This window comes from Episyrphus balteatus, chromosome 2, assembly GCF_945859705.1.
Source record: "Episyrphus balteatus chromosome 2, idEpiBalt1.1, whole genome shotgun sequence".
Taxonomy (NCBI): domain Eukaryota; kingdom Metazoa; phylum Arthropoda; class Insecta; order Diptera; family Syrphidae; genus Episyrphus; species Episyrphus balteatus.
Window position 1 is genome coordinate 6180013 of NC_079135.1, and position 12870 is coordinate 6192882.

The following is a 12870-nucleotide window of genomic DNA, read 5'->3' on the forward strand; positions in this document are numbered from 1 at the left end:
CACTCATTTACAAAATGGTTCCCTTTCATTTTTGATCACTATCTCCATCCTCCTCAGTCGCTTGCATTTCTTAAATCTCAAAAAACAAATTGAAACTGTTCACATTTTCAAAATTGAATGGATAATAACGACGAATATCTTTGTAGCATCTTCCAGCAGCACCGATTTTTTTTTTAAATTTCGCTGTCTCTGAGAAAAACTTGATAATTTTCACATCAAAATTTAATTTAAAAATTCATATCAAAATTACAGTGTAAAAATATTTGTTAATTGTTTTGTGTTTCGTCTTAAAAATCCCCAACAAAAAGAAAAAAAAAAAAAAAACATGTCGGACTTATTTATCAAAGCCCAAAAGGACATGCAAACTCTCACCCAAACTTTTGTCCAAGAATTAATTGAAATTTGGAAAAAAATATTTGATGAAAATGCCTGCCGTGATAACATCATTAAACTCGAAGAACATACGAAAAACTATTTCGAAGATTTAGTAATGGAGTCGATGGAGAAACAAGAACAAATTGAAAAAGAAATTGCTGATTTACGTTCGGAAGCTGAAAATCTACAGCGTTTGTTGAAAGTTGAAATCAATCTAAAGCCAATGGAAGGTGTTCCATTGCTAGTTCAACAATCTGAACTTGATGACAGCTTAACCGAATTGCGTGAAACTCTGCGACTTCGCAGAGATCAAATATTCGAACTTCTCCTCGAACAAGATTCACTTTGTAGTGAATTGGGCGAAGAGCCACGTTCTTTGGTAGCAGATCCTCTGCCCTCTGAAGAAGAACTTCAGGAATTCCGTCAGCATTTGGATGTGTTGAAGGAAGAAAAAGTCGACCGTTTGAATAGAGTTTCCACAATGCGACGTGAAATCAAGAATTTTCTTCAAATTCTCGAAGTAAAAATGTTCTCTGAAAATGATGATAGACTACTTAACCATCGCCAGATTAAACTTAGCAAAGAAACTTTCGATGGACTGAAGGAAATGCACGCTCGCTATCGTGACAAGGTAAATAGTAAATTTGTAAACTTTAGTTTATATAATAACAATAATGAATATAATAACAATACAAGATATAGAATCAAACATGGCACTCTACTACTTGTTAGGTATCTTTACAATTTTGTTTTTGCACTTTTATGAATTTAAATAAAATTTGAATACCTACATATTTAATGAATATTCCATCTTGCGTGACCTTTTTAGTAAAATGAATTCTATAAGATTTTGTGGGCTATACCTAGGTCTTTTCTTAAGTTCGTTCTTATTTCAATCAGTCGACGTTTCTGGTATGGATATGGATATACCCTTCTTCAGGACTCTGTTTAATTAATATAAAATTATATGTTTTAAATATATAAAACATATCGTCGCTGTAGTTCTAATACCTCGTAACCCAAAAAAGCCCATTTTGGACTAATGATGCAATTATATTGTTGACAAAAATCCGGATGTAATAGAAAAGACCCTGTTTACCTACAATCGATATTCTCAGAACTTCGCTTAATCAGAATCAGATCATTTGTATTGATCCTCATACATTTCATACTTAGTTTTTTGCCTCTCCTGAAAAATAGACTTTTCTGGGTTACGAGGTATTAGAACTACAGCGACGATATACCTAATACAATATTAAAAACTTCAATATTAAAAGCTTCACCAATATTAGCAGATATTGTTATGGAAGCTTTATTAGATGAGGTTTTTGCTAAATTCCAGATAAGCCAAAAATAATAATAATATATCCTTCATCTATACAACGTAAAGCTAAAGAAGTTTTTTGAAAATGCCCACTATGTATAGGTATTTGATCTATGACAGACAATTCGATTCTTAAGTTTCTGCATTTACTGAAGGACAGTGTTTGATTTTTCGTTTTTGGAGAATTCACCTTTTAAGTTTAAAAACAATGAAGTTCTTAACCCATTAGCACCCAAGTGTAGTAAAAATTAAAAATAATATATTTTTATGACATTTTCCGTTTATTTAGATAAAAGTTAAGATATATAGAAAGAAAAATTATTTTTAAAAATTGTTCGTAAGGAGTTATGGGGGTGTACTTTTTTTAGTACAATGGGATCATGCATACCATATTAATTTTCATAAATATTAGAATTTCCAAAACACTCTTTCGAAATGCATAGTGTAACATTACACATTCAACAACAACATTTTAACCATAAATGACATTTGCGACACTTTAGTTGATTAGGCAGTTTTATTTTAAGAAACTGTTGTCTAGCGCTCTCTATAATGCGTTTTTTGAGATATGTTAGTGCTTTTGTAAACATTACGGTAGCTCTATTATTTTTATGTTGTCATCATCGATGTCTTCTTCATCTGTCATACTGTCCAATGGTCAAAAAATCAGGGATATAAGGCCCAGGGACATAACCTCGCACGTACCACAAATCCTATAATGTGTCCACCATTGTTTACACACCATTATTACTTACATACAGTGCTTGCACTCATTATTAGTGAAATATGTTTAGGAGGGGAAGGAGGGCATACTGCTTCCCCGCAACCCCCTTCTTGGACACTCTATTGGATATGGGGTAGGTGCGAAGTTGGTGTATGCAATCCTTTTGAATCCTTTTGTTGGATAGCTTTTGAAAACAAATATGCTAGGTGGGGTATAACTCCATAAAATTCTGGTATGGACTGATGTCCCAATAAGGTACGACATAAGAACAAAATCGAATTTTTTATTTGACTAATGTCCCACTTCAGTGGGACTTGAGTGGGTCATAAGCCCCATAAAAGTGGGCGTAATGTCCCTGAGCCTTATTTTCCTGAGCCAACTATATAAGCGTTGACTACTTCCGCTTTGTTATCAACTTGTTCTAGGGCAGCACCAAAATGTTGGGAAAGTTTTCCATACAAATTTATACTGGGGATAGTTATAAAATCCATTCAAAGTACTTGAAAGAAAAATGTATGTATGATCCCACTGTACTTTTTAAAGTACATTTAACTTTAGCTTTGCTTATCTCCGTATTTATGTATAAAAATATGATAAAATCTATTATTTTCTTAATTTTGGGTTTATTTCCAATTGATTATTGCAGAAATAAGCAAAACATTTGGTCTAGTAAATTTTTTTTTATATACAAACTTTTTCGACCGAATAAAAAAGTTTAGTTTAGTTTAGTTTATTTATTTAGCAGAACTCTGCTATTAAAATTCCAAATTTATAATAATATTAAACTTAAATTCTATGTACATATATTCAATTTTTACATTCTTAAGTATAGTTACATTTGATGAATTCAGTTACATATCTTTTAAAATTTTTGAAATTTGTTTCATTTTTAGCTTCATAAGGAAGTGAATTGAATGAACGACAACCTTTATACAAAATGCTATTTTGTGTAATATTATCTACATAATGAGGAAGTCTAAAATCTTCTCTATTTCTTAGCTCATAAGGCTGCGATTGGCCAACATATCTCAAATATTTACTTAAATAATTAGGCAGTAAATTGTTTTTAATTTTAAACACAAAACATAATACATTAACAAAAATTCTTTGCTTTACATTCATCCATTGAAGCATCTCAAGCATTGTTCTTATAGAGGTAAAACGGCTACATTTAAGAATGATTCGCATAGATTTGTTTTGTAACCGTTGTAATTTTAACAATTCTGAATTAGAACAAAGATACAAAATTGACGAACAATACTCGAAGTGAGGTTTAATCATTACATTATAAATATTGATTGCGCACATTACAGATAGTTTGTTTCTTATTCTGTTAAAAAATCCATTTTTTGTTGATATTTTTTTGACTAAATAATCAATATGCATATTAAACTTTAATTTGCTATCTATAAATATACCTAAATATTTAATTATTTGCACTTGTTCTATTTTTTCGTTGTCAATCTCCAAGAAAAAGAAAAATAATTTAAAATGCTTTGCGCCAAAAGACAATTGGGTACACCCTAATTCAATTTTTAAAAAATATGTGTATTTGGAAAAATCAAAAACACTCAGTTAAATCTAAAAAGCATCTTTAAACGAATATTTTATGTCCCCGCCTGCTTTTGCATTCACAAAATGTCAATGCATTTCGCTGTACTTTAAAAAGTACAATGGGAGAGAATGGGTTAATGTACACATTTGCTGATTTGAATGCTAAACAAACGTTTTCTTTATTTCTTATAGGGGCATATTATTCGAAATGTTTATTTGGAATGTATAGAACACTTTTGTATGAAAGCTGTGTAACACTTGTTACTAAATTAGCTGAAAATGGCGTTTTTTTTATATTTAAAAGAAATGGATTCGAAATTAATGTGTCCATTATTATTTTAATATTCTTTTGACGGAAGACAATGTCACTGATATCCAATACTATTTTGATAAAAATTTTTGGTGTGTTGATAATTACTCGTGTAGGCTGTTGTAATTAATCTTCTTTTTCTCGGCGCTGTCATGATTCCAATTTCTAGGTGGTCATAGCTATCCCACGTATCTGCTTCACACTACACTAGTCATCCGCCTGTGGGGTTCGACGGGTTGACCTCAGAAATCGGCGGCAAGCCTCCCGGTTTTGTATTGTTCCATTTCTGAGACCAACTGAATGCTGGTGTTTTTGCATTTGCTTATACCAGGAGTTTTTAGGTCTACCTTTCTTTTAACTTAGTTTTCGAACATTGTATGATGGGATTCTCAGGATCTCTTCTTTGAACAGCATCTTCATCTACCGTTAACTTACTCTTATACATTTTGTACATTGTCCAACATTGTGAACCGTATGTGAGCGCTGGACGCACAACTGCGGTGTAAAGCCTTCCTTTCAGCTTAAGGGGGTATTTTTCGATCACAGAAGATAGCAGAATTTTCCCGCCACTTCATCCACGCGATGATTGATATCGACATCACAAGTAGCTTCACAATAAGCAACACCACAGAGGCTGTTGTAATTTATAAGAATTGTAATAAATAAGACGACCCGAAAATGTTGGTTTTTTTATAACAATCAAATATCAATTGATTATTTTTTCTAATTTCCATTACGTTAAGATTGTGAAGTTCTCCATTATTTTTACTCTCTGTAAACTCAACTGTAAACTGAACTTTCGGATGAAAAGAATTTAGTTAGAATTTTAACATGACTAGATTTTAGGATTATAAAAATGTCATTGACATATTGTCGGTCTCATAAGGAAAACTCGTGTCGTAACTCCACCTTTTTCCGAAAATTACTTTTGAATGCCATTTTTTTTAGAAAATTTGTCAGCGGAGCAACCCAAAAAGTTTGAAATCGTTCCGAAAACTCAATTCAAGTTTTGCTACTCTGTTGTCTAGCAAACCTCGTAACTTCAATAAAAATGTTAGTGAGAAAACCTCGTATACCTTTTTTTTGTGGTATACGAATGATTTTCGCTGAATCTCCAAACACAATGCAGCTTATGATAGAGTATCTGATTTCCTTAAGAAATGGGACTTTTTGTTCAAAAGTCAAAAATTATGATTTTTAGAAACGGTGGTGGTCGATATGGGTCGTGTGAGAAATGGACTTATAATGGAGAACAAGTTGAAGTTGTTAAATATTTTAAATACTTAGGAGTCATTATAACACATGGATTTTAACAAGATAAGTGCAAAGGTGCATTTAGACTTATAAATGCATAATGGAAAAATTTTATGTCAAACAAAAATATCCTTTTGTCGACAAAATTTCAAGTTTTCAATAGTGTTGTTCGATCTTCTCTTTGTTATGCTGCCAGGTTTAAGGGTTATTATATTTATGAGAATTCTAAAAAAACATTTCGTATCTTCATCAAAAAAAATGTTCTCCCTTCCATCAAATGTTCGTTATTATAGCATTTATCTAGAGAGTGGACTGCCTCTTCACAGTTTTACACTTAAGATGCAAGCTTACTACATTTTGAAAACCTTAGTTGTGAAGAAAACCAAAAAATAGCAAAAACGCTTATTGGATATGAATAAAACTACAGTCTTGAAGCTTATAAATACCGATTACTAATAATAAAAGTGTTCTCCTGAGCTTCCGTATTTGTTCTGGAAGAGAAATCATTGATTGTGTCCTTAAAATACTCGTATATATATTTTTTGAAATTTGAAATATGCGTATTTATTGATTCTTGTTTTTTACATTTATTTATTCATTAAATGTTTATTTGCGACCAGGTCCTAGAACTCGAAGACACCATCGACGGCATGAAACGAAAGTTGAATTCCCTCTGGGACAGACTCGACACCAGCCCAGCCACAAGAAATAAATTCAGTCGCTACACAGAATGCTCCCAATCAACTGCCGACATTCTCCACAAAGAAGTCAATCGTTGTGAACTTTTAAAGAAGCAAAACATCAAACTTTTTGTCGAACAAATTCGAAAGGAAATTCTCGAATGGTGGGACAAATGCATGAAATCCGAGATCCAACGTAGTCGTTTCTCGAATTTCTACTCGGACTGTTTTACTGACGATTTGTTGATTCTGCACGAAATGGAATTGGAGGACTTGAAAACATTCTATCACAATAACGAGAAGATTTTCAAGCTTTTCGAAGACAGACGAATTCTATGGGACCGTATGACTGCACTCGAACAAAAAGCATCCGAACCGGGACGCTATAACAATCGAGGGGGACAGTTGCTCAAAGAAGAGAAAGAACGAAAGACAATTGCAAGTAAGTTGCCTAAAATTGAAGCTCTTCTTACAGAACTAGTTCAGGCATATGAAGAAAAAGAACACAAGAAATTCCTAATTTACGGCGAGGATATCCTTGATTTGATATCTCGTGATTGGGAAAAGAAGAAGATGGAAAAAGAGAAGCTAAGCAGTGCCAGAAAGAATCCACAGACTCCGTTGGCCAATCGTACTCCCATGTCGATTAGAAACTGCCAGATGTCGGCATCGACGATGAAGAGAACTCCGTCCACTACCAATATTTCGTCAGCATTAAGTTCAAATAAGAGGAAACTCGCTCCAACAGATCGACAAGCTCCTTCGGCTAAGAGAAGTTTATTGAATGTTTTGAACAGCCCGAGTGTGTTTGGCTTTTCGACAACGAACAACACGAAGACACCTTTCAAGTCGCCATACAAGAAGAATCGAGTTCTGGCCACAACTATCCGGAGACGATCAGCCAGACAGAGTGGAAGCGCCAAGAAATCACGACGATCATCGTCGAGACAACCGAAACTCGCCCCTAAAATAACCGTTACAGAGAGTTCTGATTTATCGGATGCAGATAATTATGAACATTTTCAAAAGTGCATTGAACCAGCAGCGCGGTCGTCTATTATGCCCTCATCCACAGCGTCCAGCAGTAGCAGCAACATAAGTCGATTGGTGCGTAAACAACCAGCAAAGGAAAACATCCGTCTGCCTAATCCTCGATTAGCACGAGTGCCTTCCAAGATGAACCTCATGGATACGATGTCGAAATCACCAGCTCATCATACATCTCATTCGCCATCTACTTCGAGCAGCAGTAGAAAATTGACTACGAAAAATCTACCGATTTTAATTTAGTTTTTTTTTTTTTTTGCAGCAAAATACAAAATAAAAATAAGAAACAAAAAAATGTACAACATTTGAAGATATTTTTTTAGTTATAAGTCACTTAATATATTTTATGTTTTTTTTTTCTTTTTTGTTTTGTAATTAAATGGTAGTGGATTGTTTATCAGTACTTTGTCCTAATGATAATTGTAGTGTATTGTATTAGTATGTAATATTTGTTTTGCCTTATTTTTTCTTTGCAATGACAACATAAACTGTTTATAATTATTTTGAAGATTATTACTAATAAATTCATTGTTTATAACCTAATTATTTGAGATTATGAAAGTTTGTGTTTTACTATCTTGGAATTTAATAAATGAAGACAAGGTAATCATCCAATTGCCAGGGGATGTTTTGGACGAACTCAAATCTGTGCGATTAACTTGTTGAGGAACTTGGGGAAGTTATATATTTCTTTAGAGCCTGAACCGATTTGGTTGCTGCTTCAAAATAAACCCTTTTGGGTTTAAGTTAGGGTCGTAATCTGAAATGAAGATTCCACTCACAAAGCAACTTCAACACAAAATGAAAAGCGAAGCAAGTATTGTGGCCGTTTCGAGGGACGAACATTTTCCAGAACTGGAACTTTGAGAAATTTTGTCGTCACATAAAACTATCAACTTAAGGCGATTTCAAATGCACCACAGTGATGAAACTTACACTGGACATCCACGAATCTGTAGGTAAGAATAGATTTCAATTAAATTTAAGTTTTACAATAAACAAAAACACCATTTTGAATGTGAACCTAAAAACATTAGCAATATAATGCAGCCAATCAAAGCTGCCAGACTTAGAGTACTTAAAGGCTAAGCACCATAAAAATCCTTTGAATTATGGTTGATTTAATGACCAAAAATTCAATTTAAAAAAAAAGAAGAAATTTGGTATAGATGTGTTTTCGATGCAAAGTACAGTTTGGTTCCTTTCACATATGATTTAAATTCTGACATCTTTCCCACCCTTGTTGATTTATTTTTTTTTTTTTTTTTCTTGAGAAAACGCAAACTATAGTTTTTGGATTTTTTAAGGCCACATTAGCGAACCTCATGTGCAAACTAGAGGAAGTATCAGTATGACGATCTTTGTAAAAGAACTTATATGGCAGTCTAAACTTGGAATGAAAAGATGACTCCAAGTTAGTAAAAGCGCTTTGCTTGGAAGCTTTTCTTGAAATTATATTTCTTGGTCCAGCAATCTCTTGGGATGTTAAGTAAAATTTTAACTGCTTCGATATCGAGTCAATCTCTCTGGGACATATTTGAGGCGTTCAGAATAATAGTGGATTAAGTCCACTTCTCTACAAGTTATGTTTTCTGTGTTTATTTCTTAAATAAAACGGTAAAAAAATTCAGGACACATAGTTTTGTTTAGTTTCTAAAAAGAGCTCTCAGTCGTATATAATGCAAAAATTTCAATTGGACTTATTCCATTATTATTCGGAACACGTCATTTGCCTGTACCAGTTCCTGCCTTGGCGAACGTCAAGATTGCAGTGCTTCCGATTAAATCAATGATGTCAAATGGAAATTCACTGCTATAGGGCAAGTTTTTATTGCACCCGTAATGCATGTGCTCATCATTTTCCTAGTTCATCATTATAATGTACATCCATTTACTTACTCGTATTCATAACACTGCACAACAAGGTTTTGGATGAATAAACTATACAATACTTTTCCAATGGTTTTTGGTGTGCTGAACTCGAATCTGGAGTCAGAAATATTCTATCAGCTCTAGTTTTTGAAATATTGCCATTAGAAAATGCAAAAACACTTTTTTTGGCTGATAGCTCTGGTCAAAAAAATTTGACTTTTTTTTATAAATAAACCAAACTATACTTTGCCAATAGTTTTTGGGGTGCTTAACTCGAATATGAAGTCAGAAATATTCTATCAGTCTTAGTTCTTGAAATATTGCCGTTAGAACTTGCGAAAAAAACGTGTTTTGGCTGTTTTTGAGGTAATGCTTAGATGTGAGGTACCTTATTTTATCATAAGTTTTAACGGTTTCTATAAGAACTGTTTTTCTTCTTTGAAAATCTGTATAAATCTTTCCGACATCTGTTTTATTGTCTGAGATATCTTAAGTTTAAGTACGTGTGTTTTTGCTTATTTTATCAATAACGTTATTTTCAAACTGCAGTAACTTCAAATTAAAATATCTCGGATTATAAAAAAGATATCGCAAAGATAAAAACAGATTTTTAAAGAAGAAAGGCAATTATTATACAAACCTTCACAAAAAGTGTTCCAAAAAATTCCCACACATTGCAACACAACTTGAGAAACAGGTGTTTTTGCATTTTCTAACGGTAATATTTAAAAAACGGGAGCTGATAGAATATTTCTGAATTCGGATTCGAGTTCAGCACACCAAAAACCTTTGGAAAAGTATTGTTTGGTTAATTCATCATACAAAAAGCTTAATTTTGTTGTGCAGTGTAATAGGTGTTTTCGAATGCTTTCTTTTATTCAAAGTTAAACATTCCATTAACACTAATTTTTGTTAGATTTTTAGTTCGATATTCTGACAAATTTCATCCAAAATATAAAAACAAAACCATCTTTTTGTAAAAATAAGGTATATTTTTCATTTTTAAATTTATTTTAATTAAAACTAAAAAGTCAATCTTAGTCAGCTCCGAATTTCTTTTGTACGAAAGCACCTGGCAGTTGTTCAATCAATGAAATTGGATTCACACCAACAGCTACAAGTTCGTCTATACTTAACCATGCTAGGTGAATAAAATGCTACAAACAAACAAAATATAAAATCATTTTCCATTTAAAAAACAAATCTACACCAAAATCACATACCTGATATTTTTTTTGAAATTTCAATTTCAATCCGGCAACTTTACTTTCTATTAATTTCTTTTTCTTCTTAACTCCGTCATCACCCCCACCAACAGCATCGGGTAAACATTTCTCCAGTACAAATAAACTCGTATCATTGTGTAGAATAAACATATTTGGATTTCGATGATCCAATACAATACTATTCACACAATGTGTTTCCGAATCCTTAACATAACAATCTTTTTCTGTGCATGTAAAGCACATTTCTTCGAGGTCATATTCAAATATTTTCGAATCGGAAAACGAAGCCACAAGACGAGGTGAATCCCGATGAATGGATATCGCTGTTGTGGGAGCAGTATAACGTGGTAAATTCAAATGGTGTTTGAAGTGTTTATCCTTTTTAATCCACACAGCTATGGTTCGACAGGTTCCAGCTGTCACAAAATAATTCCCACAATTTGACACGGCTACCAAGTGAATAGTGTCTTTAATGTATTTAGATGTCTTAATTGTCTGAGAATGATCTATCTCGCCATTAGAAAGTATACTAAACACCTCCACTGTATTATCTATCTTCCCTAGGAACAAAGTTTTCGAGTCATCTGAGAAGAGAATATTTTTACACGCAGTAAACTCTTGTGGCAGACACTTAATACGGACAACTTGTGACATCTTATTCTCTTCACCAGCCATGAATGCAAACATTCGAATTTCAGTCATGGTCGAGTAAACCAACCAGTTTCCATCTGGCGAGAGTGAACTGCATGTAATTTGATTGCCATGTTTACTTCTCATCTCGAGGAGTTTCTGTGGACCTTTTTCATATTTCAGAAAGACTTTTTCTTCAACTGGAGGATAATCGTCCTCTTTAACTTCCTCTTTAATTTCCTCCTCCTCATCTTCTATCTGCTCTATGCCCGTGGATTTCCCTAATTTCCAAATTTCCACAGTATTTGGATATCGCAATAAGAGTAGTCTCTTCTCAGAAGAAACACAAACAGCAGGACCTTGTAAAAATGGCCCATGTTTCGCTATACCCGAACTGGTTGTTCGATCAACTGACGAAATACCCAAATAACCGTCCATGCCCCCGGAAAATATTTTATCTCCCATACAAATCAAAGCCTTTACATCATGATCATGGACTTGCTTTTGACGATACTTAATCCAATTTTGCATAGTAATGTCCTCTTTTTTGATTTCAGTCAAAGCATAGATTCGAATTTTCGGATCGATTCCAGAACAAATAAACTTGTTTTCTTCTTCGTTAACAGCCACTGCAAGGACATCTGCTTTAAGAACATGATGTTCTTCAAGATGAGCTGCATTTTTGCCATCCCAAACTGTGACAATACCCCGGGAATCCCCTGTTATGATTGTCATATCTTTAAGAACCTGCAGCGACCACACAATGACTTCTTGTGCCCTCTTTTGTCGAGCATAGGACATTCTGTGAATGGCATGTCCAGTTTTTACATCCCAAATGCGAATAGCATCAATTCCACCTGTTACAAGATGTTCAGCCGTGGAATCGAACTTGCAACAGAGAATACGACCTTGTTGCTTATCGAATAGCTTACTATAAGCCATTTGTTCGTCGCTAATGTCGAATATGTTTATGTAACCTTCCTCGGTACCGAGGGCAACTAAAGTGCCTTCGGTGTTGACATCAAGACACCAAATAGAATTGCCAGTGGCAGTTTGTGATTGATGCTTTGTCAGTGTTGTTAAATCCCATTCCAAAAGATGGCCAGTTAAACCGACGGTAAAGAGTCGATTGCCAGCCCAAGCCATTCCCTCGATCGAAGATTCTCCTGTGACAATAGTTTTTTCATGAAATGATGCATATTGCATATCCCATATATCAATTGTTCCATCGTTTCTAATAATTTATCAATCGATTTAATTTAGAATTTATCATATATTTATGAAGGAAATACAAACCTTGAAACAGCAAGTTTTTTGTTGATTTTATTACAAGCCATACACGTTATAAAACGTGGTGTTAGATTATAGAAACTGGCATTGTGAATTTGAGTGATTCCGTCTTCTTCATGATTTGTTTCTTTCATATTTATTATTTTTATAAATGGACTTAATTTAAGAAAAAATGTTTAAAGAATAGAGTTTTAAAATTTATAAACAAGAAATACAACTCAAAAAAATTATTGACGACTGCACGTGGTGACATACGTGCCGGATAAAAATTTTGACAAGTGACAGGTTAGAAATGCGTTCGAAGATAGATTACTTTAGCAAAATTATTTAAAGGTGGAAACAAAATAGTGTTTGCGAAAAAATTGATGATTCGCATGTGAAATTGAAAGTACCTATGTATCTGGAATGCAAAAACTTTTTCAATTTAATAAAATTCGAGATTTAAAGGCTTGGCCACACCGGAGGGTATGCGGTAGCGGTACGGGTAGAGGTAACGGTACTTGTATGAAAAAAATTCCAAACTGACATATCAACGTTCAGATGTGGAATTTTTTTCATACAAATATCGTAACCGCTACCCGTAC

The 12870-nt window shown here is 33.6% G+C and overlaps 2 protein-coding genes across 2 annotated transcripts; one reads left to right on the forward strand and one right to left on the reverse strand.

The window, feature by feature from the left end:
* The first annotated feature begins 66 nt into the window (after window positions 1-66).
* Window positions 67-7811, forward strand: LOC129908666 (protein regulator of cytokinesis 1). The gene is made up of 3 exons (XM_055985328.1): window positions 67-1006; window positions 6162-7470; window positions 7531-7811. Exons 1-3 carry the CDS (start codon window positions 326-328, stop codon window positions 7575-7577), a joined length of 2037 nt encoding a protein of 678 aa, XP_055841303.1. The 5' UTR covers window positions 67-325; the 3' UTR covers window positions 7578-7811.
* Window positions 7812-10109: 2298 nt separating this feature from the next.
* Window positions 10110-12551, reverse strand: LOC129911454 (U3 small nucleolar RNA-associated protein 4 homolog). Its single transcript, XM_055989265.1, has 3 exons — window positions 12293-12551; window positions 10364-12230; window positions 10110-10297 (listed from the first exon to the last, which is right to left on the reverse strand). The coding sequence occupies exons 1-3, from the start codon at window positions 12418-12420 to the stop codon at window positions 10178-10180; spliced, it is 2115 nt and encodes a 704-aa protein (XP_055845240.1). The 5' UTR covers window positions 12421-12551; the 3' UTR covers window positions 10110-10177.
* Between the last annotated feature and the right edge of the window lie 319 nt (window positions 12552-12870).

Coding starts and splice junctions, on each gene's coding strand:
- LOC129908666 (XM_055985328.1), top strand. CDS start 326: ATGTCGGACTTATTTATCAAAGCCCAAAAGGACATGCAAACTCTCACC. Junction 1,007..6,161: donor ACGCTCGCTATCGTGACAAG/GTAAATAGTAAA, acceptor ATTTGCGACCAG/GTCCTAGAACTCGAAGACAC. Junction 7,471..7,530: donor GCCATCTACTTCGAGCAGCA/GTAGAAAATTGA, acceptor TTTTTTTTGCAG/CAAAATACAAAATAAAAATA.
- LOC129911454 (XM_055989265.1), bottom strand. CDS start 12,420: ATGAAAGAAACAAATCATGAAGAAGACGGAATCACTCAAATTCACAAT. Junction 12,231..12,292: donor AAAAAACTTGCTGTTTCAAG/GTTTGTATTTCC, acceptor ATAAATTATTAG/AAACGATGGAACAATTGATA. Junction 10,298..10,363: donor AATTTCAAAAAAAATATCAG/GTATGTGATTTT, acceptor GTTTGTTTGTAG/CATTTTATTCACCTAGCATG.